The sequence below is a fragment of the Mandrillus leucophaeus genome, unplaced genomic scaffold (assembly GCF_000951045.1).
Source record: "Mandrillus leucophaeus isolate KB7577 unplaced genomic scaffold, Mleu.le_1.0 Scaffold173, whole genome shotgun sequence".
Lineage (NCBI taxonomy): Eukaryota > Metazoa > Chordata > Mammalia > Primates > Cercopithecidae > Mandrillus > Mandrillus leucophaeus.
The window spans coordinates 4,489,053-4,516,944 of record NW_012101732.1 but is presented as its reverse complement, the minus strand read 5'-3'; the positions used below and the strand labels follow the sequence as shown (position 1 = coordinate 4,516,944).

The window sequence follows — 27,892 nt, the reverse complement described above, 5'->3', positions numbered from 1 at the left end:
CATTTAACAGATATTTGAATGCCTATTACAGGCTAGGCATATATTTAGGCACTGAGGATAACTGAAGGTAAATAAAGCCAATACTAGTTAAAGTGGTTAGGACAGATTTTAATCAGGAATATATTATTGCAGTGGAGAAAAGAGTTCATCATGAACTGAACGCATCCTCAGTTTGTGCAGAGGTGACTGGGCATTTTAAAAGGAGAATGAGGGAATAGGGGTGGTAAACAGGGGGTTCAGTAGCATCAGGAAAGCGAAAGATTTAAAAAAAGCAGGAAAGGGAGTTAGTCCATGTAAAACCCATCTGGGTTTGCTAACTGGTACTATTGCAGCCTCCCACAGAGGCTGGAGACAGGGGCCCCATCTTCAAGTGTTTGCTGGAACTAACAGTGAATTCTCTTGGCAGTCTTAAGTTTTCTAGACAGGCACTTTAAGAGAGGCTAGGGTCTTCCCAGGGGTCTGGCCTTGAACTGTTAGAAACAATGTTAGTGCTTGTTCAAGTCTTTTGAGGTCAAGGCTGAGGTCTAGTAAGAGGGCTCAGAAGAGCCTGGCTAGAGTTTGGTTCACGACAGAGTCTTCAGGATGCAGCAGTGAACGAGATCACCTCTTTGTTCTTTGGGGAGATGGCACTAAACAAGTACCTGTCAGGTAAGGGTAACAGCTAAGAGGGGAAATAAGGCAGGCTGAGCCTTGCTTGAGAGGGAAGATGGTGAGATGAGAGGGGTTTTACATAGAAAGGTCAGGGAGAGGCCTCCAAGAGGTGCTATTGGAAGGGACGGGAGTGAGGTAAGGCTGAGGGCCTGTGAGTTCTGAGGGAGAGGAACCCCTGCAGAGGAAATGGAAGGTCAGAGTTTCTGTGATGGGTACATACTTAGTGTGAGCCACAAAGTTGAGGGAACCAGTATAGGTGAGCAGAGCAAAAGAGGGAACTGCAAATTGGGGTGTGCATGTTGAAAATGGCTCAAGGCCTTGTTGGCTGTGGCTAAGATGGTGAGTTTTATTCTGCATGTGATGGGACATCACTGAAGTTGAGAAAGTGACAGGATGATTGGAGTTTTATAGTTTTCTTCAGCTACTGTATAGAGGGTAGACTTTGAGGGGTTCAAGGTAGGAGCAGGGGTCCTCACTGAAGCCTGGAGCCAGGCAGCAGTGCAGAACATGAGAAGCAGCAGGAATCTTGACATATTGGGACCACAGAGCCCACAGGACTGGGTAGTAGGTGATGCATCATGGGAAGATGGAGGTGTTGAAGATGACTAAGTTTTGGATGCAGGGAATGACTGAAGACATGTGTTTTCAACACGGGGAAATTAAATCCCATGCAGAAAGGAGTAAAATGTTCTGTAATTCAGGGGATTGGAGAGCTGAGGACCATGCTGAAGACAGAGATAAGGTCAGGAGGAAGTCGGGCAGGGACCTAGTCCTAATGGCTTCCTAAACAAGGTGTCAGGGTATGACCATGAGACAGAGAGCTTCTAAGGTCAGAGCTTCTAAGAAGGCAGTCGTATTCTTCAGAAGGAGGAGATGATACATAGACTTTCAAGTCAGATAGATCTGGCTCCAAATCTTGGCTCCAGCACTCCTACCAGCGTGACCTGGGCCTTTCCCAGGCTTGGCAAGTCTCAGTCAATCATCTGTGAAATGGGGTTAGGAAAACCCACCTTGGAGGGTCAGGTTAAGTGAGATAACACACAGATCCAAAGCTCTTTCTCTTTACCCTCTATTGAGAGCTAAGGAGGTTGTTAGTGGAGTTTTGAATCCCGGCTGTACCACCTACTGGCTGTGGGATCTTAGGCAGTTTCTCAGTCTCTCAGAGGCAAATTCTCCATCTGGCATGTGGGGTAATGAGAGTCCCAACTCCATAGACTTGTTTTGGAGATTAAACTAGCTAATATGTTTAAAACACTTCACACAGGGCCTGATGAATAAAACATGTTCAAAAATCGTGCCACAGTGCCTTCTGAGAATACTTCTGGGAATAAGCCCCTGGCACACAGCAGGCTCTCATTAAATGACAACTATATGAACACCCCACATCCATGTTTTCACCTTCACCAGGGGTGTGGCACTGGGTATGACACGTAGTAAGGTCTGGGTGCCATGGCCGTTGGGATGGATGGCATGCTGACATTCAGGCTTCACATGCATTGGGCCCCCGGGGCTGGCTTTCAGGGCACTGTCTGCATTCTGAAGAAGGTAGGTGAGGCCTTTTGTGGTGAAGACTGAGGGCCAGGGCCACGTCAACTCTGAATTACTCATTGGTGACAGAGTTCACTTTCCTTCTAGAACCCTCCATTCACTCTCTAGGCACCCAAGTTTTGATAAACTGACTTCCCTTTGGGCTTTATATAAACTTTCTTGGAATTTACGTTTTGCCATCTTCTGAATTATTGTGTCCCGCCGAAATTCATATCCAAACCATAATCCCCAACATGATAGTATTAGAGGATTTTGTGTTAGGTCATGAGGGTGCAGCCCTCATGAATGGGGTTAGTGTCCTTATAAAAGAGACCCCAGAGAGATCCTTGCCCCTTCCACCATGTGAGAACCCAGTGAGAAGACAGACATTTATGAAGAGAACCTTCACCACATATGACTGGCATCTTGATCTTCGACTTCTCAGCCTCCAGAAGTATGAGAAATAAAGTTCTGTTGTAGACACCCAGTCTGTGGTATTTCATTATAGTCATCCAAATGCACTAAGATACCCTTTGAAAGAGGCTGATATGAAGAGGGAGAGATGTAGCTTGTGTTCAACCCTGGACCAAAGCCTGGCACTGTCATTGGGTTAACAGGTCTCTCAACTGTCCGTCTTTCTCCCCAACCTTGAGGAGCCTGCAGTACATCACTCACAGACATTCAGGGGGCACAACTCAGCCACACTTAGGCTGGGAGGAGAGACCAGGCTGCGTAGCCAACATTGAGGAGCTGGTGGATGCTGTAGGGGTTCAGAGGTGTCCCACTGAATGTATGTATGGTGAAGACATTTGCAGAGTTGGCTAAAGTTGTTTCACCAGTGAAATATGGTGACTGGGCTTTGGGTGCATGGAGTCCTGCTCTTCCTCCACTTATACCTCTGTACACCATGTGATCAGGGCAGGTTATTTAACTTCTCCGAATCCTGTTTTCCTCAGGTGTGGAAAAGGGGGTCACATTCCTTGACCCCCTGAAGTAGGGTTGGAGAAGGATAGAAGGAAGTAACATAAGCCAAGTTCTGGTTCCTGGTGTGGACCCAACAAAACTAGCTTTCTACTCTGTGTTCTTGAGCTGAAAGTGTGTGTCTTCTTGTAGGTGAAGACTTTTGGCACCCCGGTTTCCATTCCTGTCTGCGACAACTCCTCTGTGCAGGTGGGATGTCTGACCAGGGAGTATTTAGGAGTGAATGTTACATGGAAATCACGGCTTGAGGACATCCCAGTGGCCTCTCTTCCTGACTTACATGACATTGGTATGTTTTTCTGTGGTGGTACCTAGAATAAGCTATGCAGCCTCTCTGAGTCTCAGTTTTCTCTTCTGCCAAATGGAGCTAGTGAAGAAGCCCATGATGTCTTCCTGTGAAGATTATAGGGAGAGCTAATTATTTAAAAATATATAGTAATCGATAGAGTTCTTGCCAATCATACACTAGAGTTAAATAATGTCAACAAAGAGTCTGGTTCTGTGTCATGAACATCTTCTAATATTTCTCTTGATTTTCTGCATGCAGAGAGGTGAAACAGAATGTGTGAAGGGGACAGCAGTGTGGGCTGGGGAAGTCTTTATTGGTTTTTAACTTATGTCTCGTCCACTTTCAATTGTAAAGCATTTCAGACCACTTACACCATTTAAAACAGGGCAGTGATGATATGGATGAGTCCACAGAGGAGAGAGAGAAGAAGAATGGATTTTATGATAGCTACTGTGGGCATGTGCCATGTTCAGCTCTGAGCTTTCTGGTAGGGTAGGAAAGAGCCCGCACATTTATGACAAGAGAATGGGAGGCAACTCCATTTTCTCTTCCACCATCTGGCAGCCAAACATCCAGGGGCGGGATTGGCTGGAGTTTGCCCTCTGTTCTATGAGGAAGAACTTCTGGAAAATGTTGCCAGGAAGGAGACTGCATCTCTATCATTCACTAGTTCTCAGGATAATAATCCTCTAAATAATAATTCAGAAGCATTATGAATTCTCTGGGAGCCCCAGCATTGTGAATTAGGGGCCCCCTTCTATCTTTCTCCAAAGGGAGCCTGGATAATATGGGTATGTTGGGAGCTGCTAAAGCATGAGATGTTTATTGCTTGTTTCAATCTTGAGGCAGCGAGATTGGAGGCCATGGGCTGGCTCTACAGTAGCCTGTTACAGACAGAATGTTTGCTGTGTGCAGGGATCTGCCCCAGCTCCTGGCATGGTGTTTGCCTGCTTTCTTCCTAGGAACTACTTATCATTTGACAGCTGGAGCCTTCTCAGTGTTTAACTAAACACTGAGGCAGAAGGCCCTGTTGCCTCTTCAAGTCCTTGCTTTCTTTTTGAGTGGCCACTTCACAGGCATTCTCTCCTAGGACCCTCACCTAGTGCAAAGAGAGCCATTCCCAAGCCATTTTTCAGATGGGAAAACTGAGGCTCAGAGATGTTCAGTGCCTCATTAAGGGTTGAGGCGGATGAGTATCTGGATCTTGCACCTTAGACTAGTGACTGAAGATGTGATCTCCTATGCCAATGTAGGTTGCATCGGTGCCGCAGAAATGGCAGGAGCCAGGAGATCTGGACTGGAGTCCCTACTTGTGCTTCTGACTCCTGGGTGACCTTGAGTCAGTCCATCCCCTTCTCTGGGCCTCAGTTCCTCCCTCTATAAAATGAGACACCACATGATGCCTATGTCTCATTTCAGCCTGGATATTCTAGGCGTCTCTGCCCCCTAGATCCTCCCTGGCCCTTACAGAGAACAGTGGGGGTGACCTCTACCTTATCCTGTGTCTTACAGAGAGAGCCTTGGTGGGCAAGGATCTCCTTGGGCGCTTTACAGATCTGATCCAGAGTGGCTCATTCCAGCTTCATCTGGATTCCAAGACATTCCCAGCAGACACCACCATCCGCTTCCTCCAAGGGGACCACTTTGGCACCTCTCCCAGGACATGGTTTGGGTGCTTGGAAGGATTCTACCAAGTCTTGACAAGTGAGGCCAGTCAGGACGGACTGGGATGTGGTAGGTCCACTCTCTCTCTGGACGTCTCCTGTGGAGCCATGTAAGGCTTTGGGAAAGGCCACCTCAGCACTGGAGAGAGGCTACTCTGGATATCCAGGGCTAAGAATCATCCATGTAGTTAATGGATGGGCATTCATCAGCCCAGGGCTTTAAAACTCAGGGAAAGTGGTTCCTGATGGAGGTTCACTTGTATTGCTCTTGCTTTGCCTGTAAGTAGTTTGGGGGCCATTCCTAACGGCAATGCGATGCAGATTCCTTTAATGGAAGTTGTATTAATTTCCTGTTGCTACCATAGTAAATGACCAAAAATTTTGTGGCAGAAAACAATACAGATGTATTATCTTACAGTTCTATAGGTTTGAATTACAATGCAGGCATCACTGGGTTAAAACCCAGCTATTGGCAGGGCCCGCACCCCTCCTGGAGGCCCCTGGGGAAATCTGTTTCCTCACCTTTTCCACTTTCTTGAGGTTGTCCACATTTCTTGGCTGGTGGCTTCCTTTCTTGCTCATCAAACCAACAACATTTTTGCTTTCTGACCCCTCTTGCCTGGTCACATCTCCTCTGACTCTCTTTCACCTCCAAGGACCTTAGAACTACACACAGCTGCATGATTCAGGATACTCCCCTTATTCTGAGGTCAGCCAATTAGTGACCTTAATTCCATCTGCACCGGTAATTTCCCTCCTTTGCCATGTAACCTAACATATTCACAGACTCTGAGGACTGGGACATGGATATCTTTGCGGGGAACTTTGTCATGTCTACCACTGAAGATTCAAAGGTCTCCTGATGAAAAGTCTTCCTCCTGTGTGGGGTGAGATAGAAAGACATTTTTATGGAGCTAGAGAAAGAGAAGATGTTTCTCAGTTTTATTTTTTTTCAATTATTTATATTGGTCGCAACACAAAAGTCAAATGGGCTTTCCTTTTCTGAAATCTATGCCAAATTGTAAACTCCACATTGGATTTAAGATACAGCTAAATCCTAACACAGAAAACAGAAAGACAACCACTTCCCACTAGCATTTATGGAGAATTCAGCAGTTCAAATTCACCTGCACAAACATTTAACTCTTACAGTAACCCCTGGTGGCAGGTCCTTTCCTCATTTGACAAAGAAACTGGGGTTCAGATTAAATGAGATTGGACATCTGTCATGCCTGGAGTGGGGCTGACACAGAGGAGGGACTCTAGCTCACCTAACTGGTTAATAGAGAGTGAGTAAGCCCAGGTCCTCTGGGACCAGAGCCTGTGATCTTTCTTTCCATTCCCTCAGAGCTGCCCAAACCAAGGGAACGAGAAATAGAAGCAGGAGTGGATGGTGACACTCCAGGGTGGGTGAAACAGGGTTGTGAAGAGGGAGAGTCACTTAGAAAGCACCTGCCCCCATGTTGACAGACTTTATTGTGAAAAGCCCTTGGCTTCAACGCCTGATGCTGAACTAGCAGGGGTGAACATGTATGTGTGGTGTGTGTATGTGTGTGTGAGTGTATATGTGTGTTGGTGTATGCATGTATATGTGTGTGAGCACATGTACATACATGTGCATGCATGTATATGTGTATGGTGTATGTATACGTGTATGATGTACATATGTATGTGTGTGAGTGTGTTTGTGTTTTTGTCTGTATGAATGTGTATGATGTGTCTATGTGTGTATGTTGTGTGTGTGCATGTTGGGAGCAGGGGCTGCAGGAGCCTGCTTTCATAGCTGCCCCAGGTGATGTACCACGGGGGTCTGGAAGCAGCCCCAGGAGGTTTCTTGGCCTCAGGGGTGCCCTCTGCAGCCAGAGATGGAGGTAAAGGGAAGGCAGAGAACCTGCGTTGACTCTGTGTCTTCAAGGAAGTTCTACCCCTCTGGGTGTCTTCCTTTCCATCCCCCACAACACACAGGTAAAATAAAGGGGTTGGCCTAGAAACCTGGTCCCAAGGTTCCTTCTAGGAAGCTCAAATATCAGTTCCTGTCAACAAGGAGATGGGAGGGGCTGCTCAGCTCAACTTTGCCTGAAGGGGAAAGAGTAGGGCCTGGAAATCAGCAACTGGCATCAGGGCACGGGCTTCCTAGGGCCCCTGTGGGAGTCACAGGATGGGGCGCAGGGAAGAGACTGCATGGGAGACCTTGCCCAGGACACGCTTGGACTGGAACAGGACTCAGCAAACCTTTCCTATAAAGGGCCAGATGGCGATGTTTCAAGCATTGGGGGCCATACTGTCTGTCTCAGTGACTCAACTCAGCCATTGTGGGGAGAAGCGTATGGCTGTGTTCCAGTAAAACTTTATTTACCAAAACAGAAGGTGAGCCGAATTTGGCTCATGGGCTGTGGTTTGCCAGTCCTGCTCTAGATAAACCTACACTCATCTTCCAGCTGCTGCAGCCTTTAACTGACTCCAAAGGACTTGTCAATCACACCACACAGCCCCATCCCCTTACTCCTAAGGGTTGGAAAGATCCAGAATGGAAGTCTCATAAGCAGTACCAAAAGCTCTGAATTTTCTTCAGCATCAGTTCTAGTACCTGTCCCTTACTGAGTTTTTGATATGTGTGTGGCCTTACTAGCATTTTACCGTCCAGAGACTCAGGTGTTATTGATTCTGTCTTATGCACGAGGAACCGATGGGCCTATAGTGCTACACAGCGTTAGGAAACTGCTCTGTGAAGTCAGGTGGACTCGAGTTCAAGTCCTGACTCCAACACTTTCTCATTGTGGATCCTGGAGAAAGTCCATTGTTCTCACTAGGCATCTTCTGAAAAATAGGGATAATAATACCTATTGCATGGGGTAATACCTATTGTTGTTTAGATAGCATGAAATAATGCAGAGCACAGCACTTAGTAAACTCCTGGCAAATAGTTTGTTGTGAAAATTGGCAGTGCTGAGATCTAAATCCAGCTCTGTCTGCCTCCAAGTTCTTTGTTCTGTCTTCTGCCTCACACATCTCCCTTCTCAACAAGGAGGTTCTTGGTGAAATCACACCGTCCCTTTCTTATATCTATTCTTATTGGCACTTTTCTCTCAAAAACACAGCTGTGATGTTACAAGGCAGAGCACCGTCCTGTGGCAATAAAGCAGATTTCTCTGTGTCATCCTGGGGGAGGGCTAATAGGATGGCCCCCTCGGAGGGCAGTGACTCAGAGGGCCAGTAGGAAAGTCCATCCCTTGTGACTCATATAGGCACAGCAGCCTTGTTCCAGGGAATTGGCGATGGCCAGGGAGCAGAGACCATGTTTGCGTCCCTGATGGAGTCACTTTTGTTCGCCCTCTTGCCTCAAGCCAGCTATATGGCTTCTCCTTGAAATTACCTGCTGGCAACCTTCATAGCAGATTAGTTTATGAAGGAGAATAACTGATAAATTATCTATATTTTTTCATATTCTATTCTGGATGATATTAACTTTCACTCATTCACTATAATTTCTTCTAATAGAGCTGGTTCCCTATGGATTTTTTTCCTGAACCAATTATGCCTGCCTGCCTGCCTTCCTTTCTCCCTTCGTTCCTTCCCTCCCTCCCTTCCTCCCTCCCTCCCTCGCTCCTTCCTTCTTTCCCTCCCTCCCTCTCTCCTTCCTTCCTTCCTTCCTTCCTTCCTTCCTTCCTCCCTTACTTCCTTTTTTTCTTCTTTCCTGTCATTCATCCAAATTTTCAAAATATTATATGCCATGTTACACACTCAGGGAGAGGAAAAAACAAAGCTCCACTCTCAAGGCAGTCACAGCCTGGTTGGGGAGAGGTCAGTGAGTATTCAGCTGGTCATTCTGTGAAGAAGCCTGTTACATCCCAGCCAGGGTGGTCAGGGCAGGTGTGCTGGGGTAGGAAATGCTGGCGGAAGTCTTGAAAGGTGAGGAATCGTTGCTCAGGCAAGAGCAGACAGAAGGTAGTGCATGTTTGTACACGTGTGTGCGTGTGTGTGTGTGTGTGTACCTGTGCTGAGGGTGCTAAAGTGAGGAAGAACATTCCAGAAAGATTGGTATAAATGCAGGGAGTCGAGAAGTTGCAGACTCTTTGGAAACAGTGCTCATAATTTATACAGCTGGGGAATGGGGTGCGTGGGGAATGTGAGAGGAGGTGGGGCCAGAGAGACAGGGACAGGCCAGGAGAGGCCTTGGAGCACAGCAAGGGGAGTGGGCTGGAGATGGGACCATGGAAGAATATTAAATTGGAGAGTGAAAGGACCAGGTGTGGGCTGAGCCACCTTCTGAAGGGGTGAAGGACCTTTACGGTTCTTCACAGATGTTTTTCTTCAGCAGAAATGCGACTGTCACTATTGGGGGGTTTGTGGACAAGGGTTGGCAGGAGGGGTGGCTTGATCCTAAAGCTTTGTGAGACTCTCAAACTCAAATAGGTATAACTGTCTTATTTTATTAGGCTGGTGCAAAAGTAATTACGGTTTTTGCAATTTATTTTAATTGCAAAATAAATAAATAAATAAATAGGCTAAAGGATTTTCCAGTGATTTCAAGGGATTTAACTGATGGTCAGCACCTATTGGTGGCAGTGGACCCAAAGGTCTTAAGAGAGCCTCTTCTCCTGAGGGAAGGTTGACAGTAAGGCAGCTGTGGTCTCATTCTGACTTAGAAACGTGCTCTTTTGGGTGGAAAAGACTTGACGTCAGAGATGGAGAGAACCGGTGGGAGGAAACAGCGCGTGCATTCCCTGAGCACAGACAAGAGTTTGGGACCTGCGGGGTTTGCAGTAGAAGTTAAGTCCCAGCTCTCTCATTTCTGCTAGTTCCCTGCACCTCGGCTTTTGGAGGCTGGGCAGTGTAGGCTGGCCGAAAGGCTTTTGTTTTCCTTCAGTGGTGAATTTGGAGGCCACTTGAAAAAAGGCCACAGTTCTGGGGTTGAAATGCTAGAGATAATCATCACCAACTTGACTCATAGAAGTAATGAAACTCCACTCTCGGAAGGAGGATATTAATTGCTCTGGGCAGACCAAAAAACACACTGTTCAGTTTCCAAAATGTGGCTCGAGTTTCTAATTTACTCAGAAATGCCAGCTACACATGCAGACCAGAGATAGTAGTTGCTAAATCAACATTGGCTCCATCTCAGCACGTCCCACTCAGTGGTACTGACTTCTCTGCCAGAGGGAGGTGGCTGGATTGGTGGAAGGAACAAAGACTTTGGTTTGGAGATAAGTGAATGGAGCTCAGATCTCACCTCTGACACCTCACTGCTTGGCCAGCCTTAACCTTGAGCCTCAGTTCTCTCTAGCCTGATATGGAGATGATAACTTCCTCATACGGTTGTGAGAAAGACACATTAAAACTTCTGCACTGCGCTTGGCATATTCTATAATTTTAATTTCCCACTGCCCTTTGCTGAAAAGCATACTAGGAAGTCATGCATGGATGTCTGAGGCTCAGCTTTCTCAACTGTGAAATGGGGATGAAATACAGACTTTCCATGGGAGTGATGTATTAATGTATGTAACAGGGCGATAGACTAAGTGCTGCCAATAGTGGCCGGGATTTTAGCTTCCACCTTTTACTGGGTAAAAGCTCACTTCTTCTGGAAGTTATTGGCAAACTCTCAAGAACACGACTCTGAACCAAGAAACAAAGTAAAACAACCCCCCACTTTATTTTACCCATATTTGAAATCTCTGTCTGACCCTCTCATCTCCTACTAGCATGTCACTTCCTGGACAGCAGGAAGCTCGCCTGACTTCCTCACAGCTGCTTCCCTGCTTCTTAGAGTCTGACACACAGTAGGTTCTCAGTGGACGTTTGTTAAATGAATGAGCTCTTGAACTGGTTTGAGGATTTCCTGTACCCTGTGTGTTCCGGGATTGTAACTGTGAAGCATGTGTCTTGATTTTTAACATCATTTCTCTGTTTGTTTTTTTCTAGTTAAGTGTCCTGAAGGAAGCTATTCCCAAGATGAGGAATGCATTCCTTGTCCAGTCGGATTCTACCAAGAACAGGCGGGGAGCTTGGCCTGTGTCCCATGTCCTGCGGGCAGAATGACCATTTCTGCCGGAGCTTTCAGCCAGACTCACTGTAAGTTCTGTGGGGTGCTTCTTTGAAAGAGAAGACCTGTAATGAAATGGAACACAACAGGATTTCCCAATCTCTGCACTATTGACATTTTGGGACAGATAATTCTTTGTGCAGGGTTGGCCTGTGCCTGGTAGGATATTTAGTAGCATCAGTAGTTCTCAGATGCCAGTAGCACCCCTCCCTAAATTGTGACAGTCAAACATGTCTCCAGACATTGCCAAATGTCTCTTGGGTGGAAGTGGCAGGGAGAGCAAAATTACCCAGCTGTGAGAACTATTGGGTACACAACATAGTAATCAAAGGGGTCACCGTCTTTGAATACTTACCCACTGCCAGGCTCTGGGTGGGGCATTTTACCTGTGTTGCCTCATTCGATACTCCCAATACCTCTTCCAGTATTAGTAGCCCAACTTTTACAGATAAGAGAGCTAAGCCTCCAAGAAAAGAAACTTAGTCAAAGTCACTCAGCTAATGGATGATGTAACTGGTCTTTGATCTTGGTTTTATCTGATTCTGAAACTTCTGATTTTTGTAAGTCAACCTTATCAGATTGAAAAATGGAAGATATTTTCCACCTATAGTCATTACTGCTATGTAGCTCATCTTCCTTTTCTGTTGCATGAATTTGCCAGGACTGTATGTACGTGTGGCCTTCCCATATGTCACGTGATTTCACTCGACCTATTTACTTAATAGTCCCCTGGGTATTGTTGGGTTTTTTTTTTTTTCCTAGCAAAGACCCATAACTTGCATCTATTCTTGTTAGTCTGAAACTGTGTCAATGTGAGGGAAACTGTTGTGCTTACAATCTAAATGATTTCTAGAATTTTTAAACAAGTCATCAGAAAAGATCAAGATACTTTGCTCAGGGCAGTTTCTTGGTCAGGAAAGCAGTGGTAATAGAACAGTAATTCCAATAAAAGAAAAGTAAAAGGAATTTTATGGGCTGGGAGTCAGGCATTCTTCCTGGAGAATAAACTCTTCACTGGGAAAATAGAGTGTCTTTGACATCTGAGCATCACCCTCAGTTTGTGCACAGTGACTTGAGTACTTGTAGTTTGAGATGACTTGAAGTGCTATCAAAATACCCGAGAAGCACTTTCTTAAAAGAAGATTAATGTAGTGTGCTGAGCCTTGTTTACAGAGGGGATATGACAGAAATGTCAGGGAATAGAGGATGCAGGTTGAGGCTTGCGCCAGCCAGACCAGGTTTGATCACCACTGGGCACTGTGACCTAGGCCAAGCCACCTTCCTCTTCTGAATATCAGCTCCCTCATGTATCAGATGGAGTCAATGATACCTCACTCACAGAGTGGTAATAAAGGGTGTCTTAGGTTAGGCTGCTATTGCAAATTACCCTACATTGGGTTGCCTAAACAACACATTTATTTCACACAGTTCTACAGGCTGGAAGTCTGAGGTCAGGGTGCCCATATGATTGGGTTCTTGTTGAAGGCTCTCTTCCTGTTTATGTTCTCACATGGCCTTTGCTTAGTACATACACAGAGGAAGAGACAGAAAAATCTCCTATTCTTCTCTTTCTAATAACGGCATTAACCACATGCTGCACCCTCATGGCCTCATCTAAACCTAATTACTTTCCAAAAGCCTCACCTCAAAATACCATCACACTGGGGATTAGAGCTTCAGTATATAAATTTGGTAGGAGAAGGACATAAACAATCAGTCTGTAGCAAAGTGAAATCAAAACGTTTAGCATAAACAATAAGCATTTATTCCCCACCCATTTTGGGGGTGAACATTGACTGCATTTTCATGCAGTAGTAGAGGGCTGTGTTGAATCATTGCCATTCTCCCAAACACCTTCCCTGAGCAGTGAAATAGATTTTAGTGAATGGTTCTCTAGGATCAAGGTTGGAGTCTGTGCCAAGGATCTGTTCATACCTAAGAAACTTCTCTATGACTCATTAACTTGCATTGAATTACCAGGCCTGTGTTCTTAAATGGAATTGTACTGAAGAGAAGCACAGGGCAGAAGAGTCTGCCAAGTTTTAAATAATGCCAGGAGATTACAATATTTCTTTGACTTCCTTTTGGTGTTAGGTTAGCTTTTAGAATCCCAACTCCTCTATATAGTTCATGTCTCTATTATTGATCTTACTCATACTTTTCTCCTACATTTTGTAACTTAGCTGGTTCACTGGACCATGTTTGAGGTTCTGCTGATAACTCTTCAGCAGAAGCAGCTCTTCATTTACTTGTTTGTTTATTGATGTATTAATTCATGTATAGCATGCAAAATATTCTATTTAAAAATAGCCTTTGTAACCTCCCACAAAAAAAGCTGTTATTAGTCAATGGTGAATCACATAACCAATAGTCTGGAAATATAGAAACTCAGATGTTATGAAATCTCTGGGCTGCCGTAAAATATTGTCTTTCACCTACTTGCCAGACCTGGAGAACCAAATGAAGGTATTCCCTTTTAATTTCATTCATCCAAAAATTATTGAGTACCTGCTTTCTGCCAAGAGTGTAGTAGGTATATATTAAATAAAACAAGTAATGATAAAGTCCCTGTCCTCAAGGAGTTTAGAGTCTGGCAAGGAAAAGAAATGTATAAGCATATCCATGTGATGTAATGAGTAGTATAGTGGAGGTACATGTTAGTTACTCTTACGGCAGCTTGTGAGAGGTCTTGAAAGACAAGGGGAGATTAGCTAGGGGGCCCAGTGGGGAAAGGTCTTCTAGGAAGAAGAAACAGCTTGAACATGGATATAGAGTTATTCATCCATGGATCTGACTAGCATTTATTGACTTTAGGAGGAAGCTTGTTTTGTGGGTCAGACATTGAGCAAGGCATTTGGATACAATGGTGAGCAAAACCATACGTGGTCTCTGCCTTTCTGGAATGTCTAACGAGTAGGAGGCAGACAGCCATCAATCATTCATTCACACAGATAAATGAGAATTGTAACAGTGTGCCCTGCTGTGAAGGAGAGGGTGGGTCCCTGTGATAGCACGTAACATATGGGCCTGACTAAACTGGGACATCCAGAGATGTCTTAGTCCATTTGGGCTGCTGTAAGAAAATACCATAAACTGGGTGACTTATGAACAGCAGAAATTTATTTCTCACAGTTCTGGAGGCAGGAAAGTCCAAGATCAAGGTGTCAACAGATTTGGTGTCTGATAAAGGTATCACAGATGGCACCTTCTCACTGTGTCCTCACATGCTGGAAGGAACAAACGAGCTCCCTTGGGCCTCTTTTAAAGTGTACGAATCTCAGTCATGAGTGTTCCACTTTCATGATCTAGTCATCTCCCAAAGGCACCACCTGCTAATACCGTTGCACTGGGCTCTGGGTTTCCACATGTGAATTTTGGCAGGTGGCACCCATACATTTAGACCATAGCAGGAAGGCTTTCCTGAGACAATGAGAGTTAGGATGAAAACAGGTGAACGGTGGAGAGTTCACGCAGCAAAGATTGGGAGAGCTGTGAGCCAGGAGACGGCCCAGATGAGCAAAGTCTGTGTTGGAGCACATGGTATCAGAGAGATTAGATTGGTGTATTCAGGGCATGGAATGAAGCAGGTGGTTCGTGAAGCATGGGGTGTGTGTGCAGAACTTAGGGTGGGTGGTGGCCAAATTATAGGGGCCTTATCAATCAGAACAGTGGGGACACTGAAGAGTTTTAAGCTGGAATGTCTGAGTTAGATGTGTGACTTGGACACCTTGTCAATGACCCAGAGCCTGGGAGTAGGAGTGGGGGGATTCCAGAGGCCCATCATTGATGACTGTGTCAATCTATTGGTTCTAGGTGTCACTGACTGTCAGAGGAACGAAGCAGGCCTGCAGTGTGACCAGAACGGCGAGTACCGAGCCAGCCAGAGGAACAGGGGCACTGGGAAGGCCTTCTGTGTGGATGGCGAGGGGTGGAGGCTGCCATGGTCGGAAACAGAGGCCCCACTTGAAGACTCACAGTGTTTGAGTAGGTGCTGGAGGTGAAATCAGTCATGGTTCCTGGGGACTGGGGAGTGGTCTCAAGGGCTTTTTAGAAAGGGAGAGAAGCTGGAGGTGCATTTGTCTCCAACTTTTCATTTTGAAAAATTTTGATCTGTGTAGAAGTTGGATGAACCATAGGATGAACAAATACCCATCACCTAGATCCAAAAATTGTTAACATTTCACTATCTCTGTTTTTGAATCATTTGCTATGTAAATTCCAGATATCAGGAACCCTTACTTCTAAGTACTTCAGCATGCACAAGAGATGAATTTTTATATTAAAAGATCTGTGGAAGCTTCTATTCTTCTAGGCAGCTTGCCTTCACTAATCTAGTCAGCATTTTTTCCTCAGTAGGACGTTGTAGAGCAGCAGTCCCCAACCTTTTTGGTTTCAAGGATCAGTTTCATGGAAGACAATTTTTCCACAGACCAGGGGTGGCAGGGTGGGATGGTTTCAGGAGGATTCAAACACATTACATCTATTGTGCATTTTATTAATATTATGATTACATTGTAATATATAATGAAATAATTATACAACTCACCATAATGTAGAATCAGTGGGAGCCCTGAGTTTTTTTCCCTGCAACTAGAAGGTCCCATCTGGGGGTGATGGGAGACAGTGACAGATCACTGGGCATTAGATTCTCAAAGGGGCACGCAACCTAGATCCCTCACATACACAGTTCACAATAGGGTTTGCGCTCCTCTCAGAATCTAATGCTGTCACTGATCTGACAGGAGGCTGAGCTCAGGTGGTAATGCTCGCTCTCCCAGTGCTCACCTCCTGCTGCGTGGCCCAGTTCCTAACAGGCCATGGACTGGTACCTTTCTATGGCGCAGGGGTTGGGGACTCCTGTTGTAGAAGACGTGTGTGCCAGGTCTTGTTCCGTATCTTAATTGTTGGGTGATCTAGAGCAGGTTGCTCAATCCCTCGGAACCTTAGTCTCCCCAGTAACTTTCAACATCAACCTATAATGTCAACAAATATGTATTGAGCTCTACCTTGTGCCATGTATAGTTCCTCAGTGAGATGCTGGGTGGGAAAGTCCCAGGTGAACCATCAGATATTCTACAATACATAATGTGATGGGAACCAGAGGGACAGAAGGGAAAAGTATGTCCTGTGGGATCAGAAGTAGTTTAATCCCAATGGTGCCTTTACTGGCTGTCTTAGGCAAGTCACTCACCCTCAGCAGTTTCTTCATCCATAAAATGGAGACATCAGTTTCCACCCTTGTAAGGGTGTTGAGTGCTTTAGGAATGGGATACCTACCAGTGGTAATAAATGTCTCCGAGTAAGGCTCAGAAACAGTATTTGCCCTGTTTCCCTGTCTATTAAACTTGGAGGGAGGCTGAAACAGTCTGCAAGGTCCCTTATTCCTGGCATCTTCTCAATCTTTATGATCCTGTTCCACCTTTCCCTGGAGCCACCTGCCTCTGCTTGAGGTCTTGTGGCTGACCTTTGCACACTTGACAAGCCTGAGCAAGCCAGTCTCTTAGTATTTCTGTGTAAGGCGAGGGCCTAACATACATGGCTTTACTGTGTGCCAGGCATTTTATGGGTTTATCAAATTTGAATCCATGGTAGTCCTAAAAGGTAGGTATTATTGCCAATATTTTAGCTGAGGAAACTGAGACAAAAATGTCTAAGCACTTCTCTTGGTTCCATAGTTAGGATAGAATATACCTAGAATTTGAATCAGTGTATGTCAAACTACCAAACCTTTGTATTCTTCATTCCACCAATCTATTTCCACCTAGATTTACCTGCTTCCTCAATAAACATATCCTCACATGCACACACATATGCATGCATAGTCTGTCCTTCAGGGAAGCTGGTACAGCTCATAGGATAAAATATTAGTGAAAATCCAAGTGAGAAATTTTCATTTTCTAATTCTCAGAGCAATAATTTCCCTTCTCTAGTGAAGAGCTAGCAAGTCCTAAGAAGGGGGTGTGTGTGTGTGTGTGTGTGTGTGTGTGTGTCTGTGTGTGTGTATTCTTGAATAAATTGCAAATCCAATGAAAGTCTTATTTTTTTCCCAACATCCCTCTTCTTGGGCAGAAAAAACAGGGGAAGTACTACAGGAAAGTACTTGGAGAGATCAGTTAGCCAGATGCTTCACAAATGAAGGAGACTGTGTCCTTAGAGGAAACAACTTGCCCTGCAGCCCTGGTGATCACCGTCAGTCCTGGGATTATTGTCTTAAGTGCTCTGAGCTCTCTTTGCATCTCTGTCAATGGCTTGGCCTTGAGGATCGTCTTATGCAGTTTGTAGGGCATTTCATGGTGTATTCTGCCCATTGTTCAGGGCAGAGAGGATGGTTTAATCAGTGGCACCAGAATTGCTCAGGAGTCACAGCTCAGCTTTGACAACTTTGATAATGCTTCCCTGAGGCACTGGCTTCTGAATAGCCTCCAAATAGAACTTCAGCATCTTTGGCTTCTTATGCAAAGCTCTGAGCTTAAGTTTCCCTTTCTGGATATGCCAGGGGATTTCTATGTTAATAAGCTGGGCTCTCACTGGGATGTCAACACGTCTCTTCTCAGAATTGCCTTTGAGAAGAACTTTCTCTTTGGGAGTAAAATTTTTAAGGCTTTTGTCCTTGAGGCTAGGTCTTAAGCAAGGGACTTATACCTCCCCAAGCAGGTACCTACCTGAGAGGAATTTGCTCCTCCCTCAGTCCTCTTGCCACTTCCTTTGTTCAGACCTCTGCTGTTACCTGCATACTACTGCCATACCCGCCTAACTCATCTTCTTGCTTCAGTCCAACAGTTATTCTATGACGCTTCTAGTGCTGTTATTTAAAAGGAGATTCTGCTTATGCAATGCCCCTTAAAACTCTTCAGTAGTTCTTCATTGCTCTTGGGATAAAGCACCATTTGCAGTATCCCAGCCTCCCCTCTGGGCTCTAACCTCGTTAGACGGTATTTTCCTTTGGTGCTAGAATTGTGTCTTATTTCTTGTTCTATTCCGGGGCCATAGGTACTGTTTGACAGAATGAACAAGTTGCTCTGGTTGTCTGGGATTCTTTGAAACGATTTCCTAAGGTCTTCAGGGAAGGAGATTCTTCTACCACCTCAATTCCTGTGGTCAGTTTTACAAGCTCTGAGACTTAGGGAAGATGTTCTGCAGGGGGGCAGAGGGGCTTAGTACTGACTAAGTGATTACTGTATACCATCTACCATATACCATTCCATGCTGTGTTATTTAGTCCTCACAGCCAGGAAACTGAAACTCTCAGAGGTTGCAAGGTGTCCAAGGACACAGAGTTGGTGGTGGCATCAGAACTTGAGCTGAGGGCTCACTCCCAAGTTGGTGCCTCTCCCTGACTGCCTGCTGCCTCTCTCTCTCTGAAATCTCTCCTGCTGCAGCTTCCTGGCACTCCCTTTGATCTTCTGTTTCCTTTGTTTACTGGCAGAGTTAGTAGAAATATTTCCACCTTGCTCACTGGAAATATTTCCAGTTCATCTTGCCTTTAACTTTAGGTTCATTTTCCTAATTCTGATCTTTGTCGACCTATGCTGAAGATTTCATATACCACGTCAAGTGCCTGAACTCAGGTATATGCATGACGTTGGAACTGTGCCATCATAGTGTTATCTCCTGGTTTCCTGGTGTTGTGATGATGTTGTTAGTCATTCGTTTGCCTCTCCCTCCTTCCCTCGTATTCTCCATCCCTGACTCCCTCTATCCATTCAATATACAGGAAAGTAGTCTCTCTGTTACTATCCTGGCTAGTGAGGGTTCAAATATTATCAGAATACTGTCTTTGCCCTGGAGGGAGACGGGAACCTAAGTAGCCACAATAAACTATGCAAAAAATATGAAGAAATATTAATATATATTCTGCTTTAATGTTAACCTTTTATGCTTTCCTTAAGACATTTGTAAGTAGCCTTTAAGTATAAATTGGATAAATGGGAAATTATACTAACAGAATGTGTAAATCTGCAAACTGACTCCATTGGCATAATTCATTGGCAAATTGGTTCATGGATTGTTTCTGTTCTGCTCGGCCATGAGCTTCTTCACAGAATGCTGAAATGTGAAGATCTCTATCACCAAGGTGTCCCTTTTCTGAAAACCAGCAGATTCTCTGACTGAAGTGCTAAATGTACTGTATTTTTGGCAGAATTTAATTAGAAACTGAAAGACCTTTCAAATTTTATTTAGTCTCCTAGAATATTTTGAGCATCTGGTCTGTACCAATTAAGACTTAGGGACACTGTGATGAATATAACATGGCATTTGCTGGACTGGAGCTTGCTGTCTCTACAAATGAGCTACTAAGGAGTATAAAAATAAAAAAAGAGATGAGAGAGGAAGGACTGAGTGTGGGTAAAGCACATGAAATTGGCAACTTCAGCAGTTGACATATATGGGCCAGTTTGTAAAATCAGAATTCTTTTCTTTATCAACACTTTTGAAGACTTAAGAGCAGGCTGGGATCACAGGCCTGAGCCACTGTGCCTGGCCGAGCATGTCATTTCTTTTATATTAATGCTCACTTCTCTCAACCCAATCCCAAAAGGAAAAAACATTTTTTTCTGCACTTATTATGAAAGCTGAGAAAAGAACACTTTGGATGGCTTTGAATTTATTGACTTGATGAAAACCAATCTAGATATAAGTCTTCTTGATGACTATATAGATATGAGTCTTTTTAAATAAAGCAATGGATGTACCTAATTAGTGTTTGTGTATAAGTTGATAATTATGTTTGCAAAAAACCTGATACTCATGTGCCTTTGAGTTGTACGTAAGTTTTCCTTTTTGACAGTTACCTGTAAGACTACAAGATATTGACGCTCTTGGAAATTTGTGGCTTGGAAGATGAATCTCATTCCTTGAGAGTTACCTTTCTTTTTTGCTTTCTTTTTTTGCTTTGTGAAGAATGAGTTCCAAGTCTCATCACCCCGAGAAATTGTATTTCTTCCTGCTCACTTGTCTAGTTTTATGAGCTGTGACTATGTTATTCCTATCAAATGGAACTCAAGTGTATTGATGGTAGCTAGGAAAACAGATGCTAATAAATCACTTAAACAATCTTAAAAATGCCTGAGCCACATGACATGTCTTCAGATTTACCTAAATACATATGCACATGTCTTTTAAAAAATAACTTACCTCATTTCAGAAAGAATTCAAGTTGTTTTACAGAAAGAAAGTGCCAGTAAAATAATTATATGATGTAATTAGCACTGAAGGATAGGGACAGAGAAATGTAAGTTTATATTATCAATGTTAATGAGAAGAAAAGAGTTGTAAGTACTAACATTAAGTTTCCACCTCACTTCATGACAATGAAGTAGAAGCAGGGAGAGCTGGTAAGTTGTAGCTCTAAGTATTAGCTATGCGGCAGTATGTTGGAGCTACCTTACAAAGGAATTGCTTTTCCTGGCACATTTGTGTTACCAAAAGCCACGAATGGGTAGTGACTTCCTGACCTAATAGTCTTTATGGCTTCTCTGCAGATGCCCTACACCTTTCCGAGTCAGATTTACTAAATCTGCTTTATTTTCAGTGATGCAGAAGTTTGAGAAGGCTCCAGAATCAAAGGTGATCTTCGATGCCAATGCTCCTGTGGCTGTCAGATCCAAAGTTCCTGATTCTGAGTTCCCTGTGATGCAGTGCTTGACAGGTGAGGAGTGGTGGGGAGATTTGCACTCAGAAGAAGGTGTGGAAATAAGCTCTGCTGAGAGTTGTCGAGACAAACCAGATCAAACTATTAAAATGATAATTTAAAAACATACTTTATCAAAAACACTATAAATGAATTGATTTCCAGAATGTATATTCAATGCATAACTTAATTGCAGAGTTGACAGTGTACCTACTGTATGCTATCCACATGGCACGTGTTAAGGGTGGAAATGAACAAAATTAGTTTGGCATGGATCTACACGTCCAGGTCAGGATATATATCTCCCTATTTTAACAGTGGGGCCAGAGAGGTGGCAATAAAGGCTGCCATTTATTGAGCATGTGTGTTTACGAGGATTAGCTCACAATCCCAAAGCCACCCATAAAGTAGCCATTGCTATCCTGAGTTACAGAAGAGAAAAATGCAGCTTTGAGAGTGTAAGTGACTTGCTCAATGACACAAAGCCAGCAAGGGTCAGGGCTTAAATTCAAACCCAAAGTAACAACGTCAAAGCCTACAGTCTTTTCTGTTTTAAATGATTTTATCTTTGGGGTGCACTAAAATCTCAGACTTCTCCACTATACAGTTCATCCACGTAACTCAAAGCTACTTGTATCCTAAAAGCTATTGAAATAAAAAATATTAAAAAATAATCTCATCTTTGATTTTAGATTTAGGGGGTATACGTGCAGATTTGTTATATGGGTATGTGGTATGCTGCTGAGGTTTGGGGTACGATTGAGTCCATCACCCAGGTAGTGAGCATAGTCGCAGTGGTTAGTTTTACAACCCTGTCCTCCTCCCTGTATTCCCCCCAGTAGTCCCCAGTGTCTATTGTGGCCCTTTTAACCACTGCATTATGCCTCCCTCAGTACCCCCATGTGATGTAGTTATTAAGTAATTAACACTCTGAGTGTGAATCTGTTTTGGATATCAGCTTTGGTTATGGTGAGCACACTATAGTTTGTTTCACAAACACAGTGCAAAGCATGAAGTAGAAGCTGAAGAAAATGTTTGTAGAATGAGAGATATTGACAGGAATGGAGGGACAGAACCAAGTGGTCAAATGAATAGATGTGAGGAACCAGCACGAGGACAGTAGACTTGAGGGACAGCTTTGGCAGTTATTTGTCTCAACAAAGACTGTCATATACCTGCTCATCTGTGCACACACTGTGACACAGCTTAAGTTAGAAGGGCAGACAGGGTGTGGCAGCTCACACCTGTAATCCCAGCACTTTGGGAGGCCAAGACAGGCGGATCACGAGGTCAGGAGTTTGTGACCAGCCTGGCCAACATGGTGAAACCCCGTCTCTACTAAAAATACAAAAAATTAGCCAGGTGTGGTGGTGGGTGCCTGTAATCCCAGCCACTCGGGAGGCTAAGGCAGGAGAATTGCTTGAACCTGGGAGGCAGAGGTTGCAGTGAGCCGAGATCGCGCCACTGCCCTCCAGCCTGGGCAACAAGAGTGAAACTCCCTAAAAAAAAAAAAAAAAAAAAAAAAGAAGGGCAAACTGGTGGGATAGGAATGGGAAGCAAAAGAGGATGCAGAATCTTAGGGAGTGAGGCAAGCAGGGAAAACACGTCCATCTGTTCATATCCAGAGATGGTTTAGCCAACTGGGCCACTGAGTTCAGTGTCTAAAATATGCTGAGAGGAAACAGACAACAGTTTGAAAAAGAGAGCCGCATCAAGGAAGGCCAGCAAGATGCCATCCTGTCAGACAAACGAGAGCAGAGCAATCCGAGACAAGCAGTATTTGCAGGTTGAGTAGAGGTCCAGGCATCCAGCACTGTGTTAGTTTTCTCGGGCTACTGGGACAAAATATCCTAGACTGGGGGACTTAAACAACATAATGAATTTTCTCATAATTCTGGAGGCTGGAAGTCCAGGATCAAGGTGTTGGCAGAGTTGGTTTCTTCTGAGGCCCCTCTTCTGGGCTTGTAGGTGACTCACTTCTCCCTGTGACTTCGCTTGGTCTTCCCTATGTATGTGTCTGTATCCTAATCTTTATTTCTCATAAGGACACCAGTCTTATTGGCTTAGGGCCCACCCTGATGTTCTCATTATGCACTTAATTACCTCTTGCAAGACCCTAACTCCAAATGCAGTCACATTCTGTGGTGCTGGGGGTAGGACTACATGATACAAATTTTGAGTGTGAAACATAATTCAGCCTGTAACGAAAAATCAAGGTGGTTTTACGGTAGGTCAAAGGGCCATTTAAAGGGTAGGAAAATAAAGCCACTGAGTCAGTGAAGGGGTGGATATCATTTTTGGTGGGGAAAGGTAAGAAAACTGGTAAGAAAACTAAGTCATCTAGAGAACTAAACAGCATGATGGGGAATAGGGCGGAAATGTGGATTTTTGGGGACATGAGGGGAAGCTATGATTGGGGCCATGGTAGGAACCCTGGTTCTAGTTCAGCACTTAACCAACCAGACAGACTCTAGGGTGCTCATCCTTCTAACACTGACCCAGAACTTTAATTGTTCTCTTGAATGAATTTGTCCCTGAGCCCGAAGTAGGGATCTGCTTGCCGTGAAGATTAGGTTAGTTCGGTTAAGGGGACAGGAGAACTTTAGAGCTATGAGCCAGTGGACCAGTAAGAATTATTTTCTTTGGAGCTGGGCACAGTAGCTCATGCTTGTAATGCCAGCACTTTGGGAAGCCAAGGCAGGTGGATGGAGACCATCCTGGGCAACATGGTGAAACTGCATCTCTACAAAATAATAATAATAATAATAATAATAGTACTAATAATACAAACATTAGCCAGGCTGCTGGTACATGCCTGTAATCCCAGCTGCTTAAGAGGCTGAGGTGGGAAGATGGCTTGAGTCCAGGAGGCAGAGGTTGCGGTGAGCCAAGATCGCATTAATGCACTCCAGCCTGGGCAACAGAGCCAGACCCTGTCTCAAAAAAAAGTTTAAAAAAGAATTATTTTGGGAGGATTTCTGAATAAGCCAGGTAGTTTGTGGGTAAAATGACATCATCCACCTCTCAGTGCCTAGTTCATGAAGACATTACAGCCATACAATGCGAGATGAAAATCAAGAGATGATGAAAACCCCCAGGAGACCACCTTTGCACCCAAGATGTCAGCTCAATAGAGCTGCAGTTTGTGAGATGTCCTGTTAGAGAAAGGGAAGACGTCTCCATCCCAGATACCAGTGGTTTTCCCTTGCCCTTCAGCTGGGCAGACACACTGGGGAGAGCTCAGGAATTGGATTGCAAAGGTATTCAAGTTACTGCGTTACCCCCATCAGCCACAGACTGTGCTGATTCTTAGTCTTGGTGTTCCCATCCCTAAATTGACCTCTTACCGAATGCAAAAATCAGTATTAATAATATATGTGAAAGTGATTTGTAATGATAAATATGTAAGCATACACTTTTTCTCCTTGATTTACATTTTCTACCAAACCCTCCTATCCCTGATAAATCATTAATTGCCATCATTATTCATGAATATTACACAGTTGAATGCTTCATGCCTATCGTACAGTGTACACAAAAAGCAGCCGTGGTCCCTGCCCTCATTAAGCGCGTGGCCTCCTGTCATCCTGAGAGGGCACTCACTGTAGGAAGTGGGGATTCTATTCTGGCATTCAATCCCCTGCAGGGCTGCTGTCTGCTCCTCATGGAAATGGGACATAGCCTTGAACAAAGTTGTGATCTCAATGGATACCTAGGCTTGGCTCCTCATAGAGTAGAAGCAATTAAAATGTAAAAAAGGTTTAATTTCGGCAAATACAGCTTAGTAACTGTACAAGCTCTGAAGTCTGGCTACTTAGATTGAAATCCTAGCTCTGCCACTTGGTAGTTTTGTGACCTTGGTGAGTAAGTACCTGAATGGAGCTGTGCTTCAGTTCCTTAATGGTAAGATGGGGGATCGATGATTCAATACGCTGAAAACACTTAACACTGCATGAGGTTCATGGTATGTACTTGATAAATGTGTGTTTATATGTGTGCTTGTGGGGGTATATTTGGGGGGTGTATTTGGGTGTATATTTCTGTCTGTGTGTGTGTATTTGGAGGTGTGTGCATTCGAATGCATATTTGTATGTATTTGCGTGCATGTGTTTGAGTGTATTTGTGTGTGTATATGCTTGTGTGTGTATTTGTGTGTGTTTGGGTGTTTATTTGGAAGTATGTGTTTATTTGGGTGTATATTTGTATGTGTGTTTGGAACTGTGTGGGTGTGTGTGTGCTTGTGTGTATTTGAATGTGTATTTATGTATTTTTGTGTGTGCTTGTGTGTGGGGGCTTTTGTGTGTATATTTGGGTGTATATTTGTGTGTGTTTGTGTGTTGGGAGGTGTGTGTGCGTGTGTGTGTATATTTGTGTATATTTGGAGGGAGTGTGTGTATTTGTGTATCCGCGTGTCTGTGTGTGTGTGTGTGTGTGTGTGTGTTTGGGCATGTGGGGCAGGGGCAGGGGGATGTGTCTGGTCTGTCCTCAGCATCCCCCAGGAGAGCCAGGTGAGTGACTGTCCCATGGTGCTTTCAGATTGCGCAGAGGACGAGGCCTGCAGCTTCCTCACTGTTTCCATGACAGAGCCAGAGATTTCCTGTGATTTTTATGCTTGGACAAGTGACAATGTTGCCTGCATGACTTCTGACCAGGTGAGGTGGTTCTGCTCCTCCTTCACTCTAGGTCAGACGTGCTCTGAGGAATGGGTGGCAGGCAGGTCAGGTGATGGAATGAGGTTGTCGAGAGCTGATCCTCTGTTACCTCCATTTCTTCAAAGCAGTGGGACTTTGGCAAGTTGAAGCTGCGATAGGCCAGGACAGAACCAAGATGAAGGTGGAATAAGAGGTGTCTGCCTGAGTCATGTGGATTCCTGACAAGTCAGTCAGGAGAGAACCGCCTGCCCCATCAGGCAGCGTGGCCCAGATGTGAGGGGGCCCTAAACACCACTGCCCCTTGAGGTCCAGACCCCAGCATGCCTTCCCATTGTAGAAATAAAACATAATTGTGGTTGCCCGGGCACGGTGGCTCACGTCTGTAATCCCAGCACTTTGGGAGGCCGAGGTGGGTGGATCACTTAAGGTCAGGAGTTTGAGACCAGCCTGGCCAACATGGAGAAACCCTGTCTCTACTAAAAACAGAAAATAGTTAGCTGTGTGTGGTGGTGGACACCTGTAATCCCAGCTACTGGGGAGGCTGAGGCAGGAAAATTGCTTGAATCCAGGAGGTGGAGGTTACAGCGAGCTGAGATCACGCCACTGCACTCCAGCTTGGGCCGCAGAGCAAAGACTCTATCACAAAACAAACAAAGAAACCCATAATTATGGTTTAAAAAGGAAAAAGAATAAATATTAGAACCACATAACATTGCTATTCTGTGAGTCAAAGCTTGTAGAGTACTGTCAGTTTCATGTGGTACCATCAAATTAGGATAATTAGCCCCTGTCCTCCTCCAGTGAAAAGCAGGAATCTCCTGTCTCCTAATTTCCTAATTCATAAACATGTGCAGATCTCCTTTTAACTCTCTGGTTTCTCATGAATTCTTCCAGAAAATTTCTATGTATTTATAATGGTATTTTTATTTGTTTGCATGCTATTATTTTATAACATATATTCTTTTCTACCTTGATTTTCTCATGATATTCGTCTTTATATAGAATCTTGAAAATTAACCTTATCCTTCTCTTTGGAGTATATGAATCCATTTCATGGATGTATATAATTTACTTCGCATTCCCTCAGTGGAGGACGTGAAGGTGTATAGCAGTTTTGCAACATCACCAGTGCTGATGCATTTCATGTCCCTGTATCCATGTGCTTACATGTGAGAGTGTCTTCATAAGTGACATTGCAGAAGGGTATAGAGGGTGGACCCCTGAATTTTAGGGCTCCTGAGCTAGGTTCTGTAGCTACAAGATACAGGGAAGAGGAAGGGAAAGGTCTTGGGTTCAAATCCTCCAGTCCTGCTACTTGCTTGTTGCTATTTAGTGCTTTGGAGCCTCAGATTCCCCATATGTTATAGGGATAATAATGGCACCCACATCACTGGATTGTTTTGAGGATTGAATAAGGTCCTACATGAAAAGGCTCACAGAAGAGTTTGGTCACAAAGTGAAGGCTCATTGACCATTGTTGTATGATCATTGTTGCTGTTAATATTATCATCCCCCATCAAGTCTGCAGAAAATTCCATCTCAAGCATTTTTAAGGCTTCTCTCCAGGGCTGTGGGCTCTTGGTCCTAAGGTGTTGGGGTGGGGTGGCAATGGGAGGGCCTTGGTGCTTTGTCCTCAGTGATTGGCCACACTTCCCAATGCCAGGGCCCAAAGTCCTCCCAGCTCCTCTGCTTCTGGGCCAGACTTGGGGTGTGGAGAGGGCTCTACCAGTGCTGGAGCCACAGCACGTTGGGTTTAGCCCCCTCAGGTCCATCTGGCATCTTTTCGTCCCCTGCCCCACCTGGCATGGCCACAGAAGGGCAAGGTCTCTTGCTACACAGGACCTCGTCTCGAGCTCTTTGCAGGTCTGCGGGAATCTCTTCTTTCTTTTTGCTCTCCAAGGCTCTTCCTTCCTCCTCTCCCCAGGCCATTGCCTCTTCAGTGAGTTCAGGCTTTCTGCAAAGCAAGAAGAGTTGTTGCCTTCAAATAGCCTTGCTATAGCCCCTGTCCTCCAAAAATTCCCACAGAAAACTCAAAATTTGGCAACCTTGAGGGGGAAGGCAAAATACTGGGAACAAAACACACCAATTTATCCTACCTCATCCACATAGCAAGACTGCTGGAAATAAGTCAGAAAGAGAGATCAGAGAGGGCTGAGAATGACAAGATCTCTGAAAGTCTGACTTCAGCATCTCCAAGCTTAAGAACCTTCCTCTACATACTCCCTGGATAGAAACTAAGTGTCTATAAGGTCTTTCATAGCCAGCTCCTGCCTCTCTCTCCTCTCCCATCACTCCCCCCTCGTAACTGACAGTCCAAAAATTACTGAATTATTGAACCTAGTTCTGAAAACACTCATGAAATTCTGGGTCTCTGTGTCTGCTGTTTCCTCTGCTTAAAATCAACCCTGTCTTGTTTCCATTTGGCAAACTTTTTTTTTTTTTTTTTTTTTTTTT

The 27,892-nt window shown here is 44.5% G+C and overlaps 1 protein-coding gene across 1 annotated transcript in view; it reads left to right on the top strand.

Annotated features, from left to right (window-relative positions):
* Positions 1-27,892, top strand: part of TG (thyroglobulin) — a 287,674-nt gene that overhangs the window by 42,614 nt on the left and 217,168 nt on the right. The window contains exons 19-24 of the mRNA XM_011977089.1: positions 3,292-3,448; positions 4,961-5,182; positions 11,035-11,184; positions 14,969-15,139; positions 20,688-20,804; positions 25,323-25,438. Coding sequence (XP_011832479.1) covers positions 3,292-3,448; positions 4,961-5,182; positions 11,035-11,184; positions 14,969-15,139; positions 20,688-20,804; positions 25,323-25,438 — 933 coding nt within the window. The remainder of the gene's footprint in view (positions 1-3,291; positions 3,449-4,960; positions 5,183-11,034; positions 11,185-14,968; positions 15,140-20,687; positions 20,805-25,322; positions 25,439-27,892) is intronic.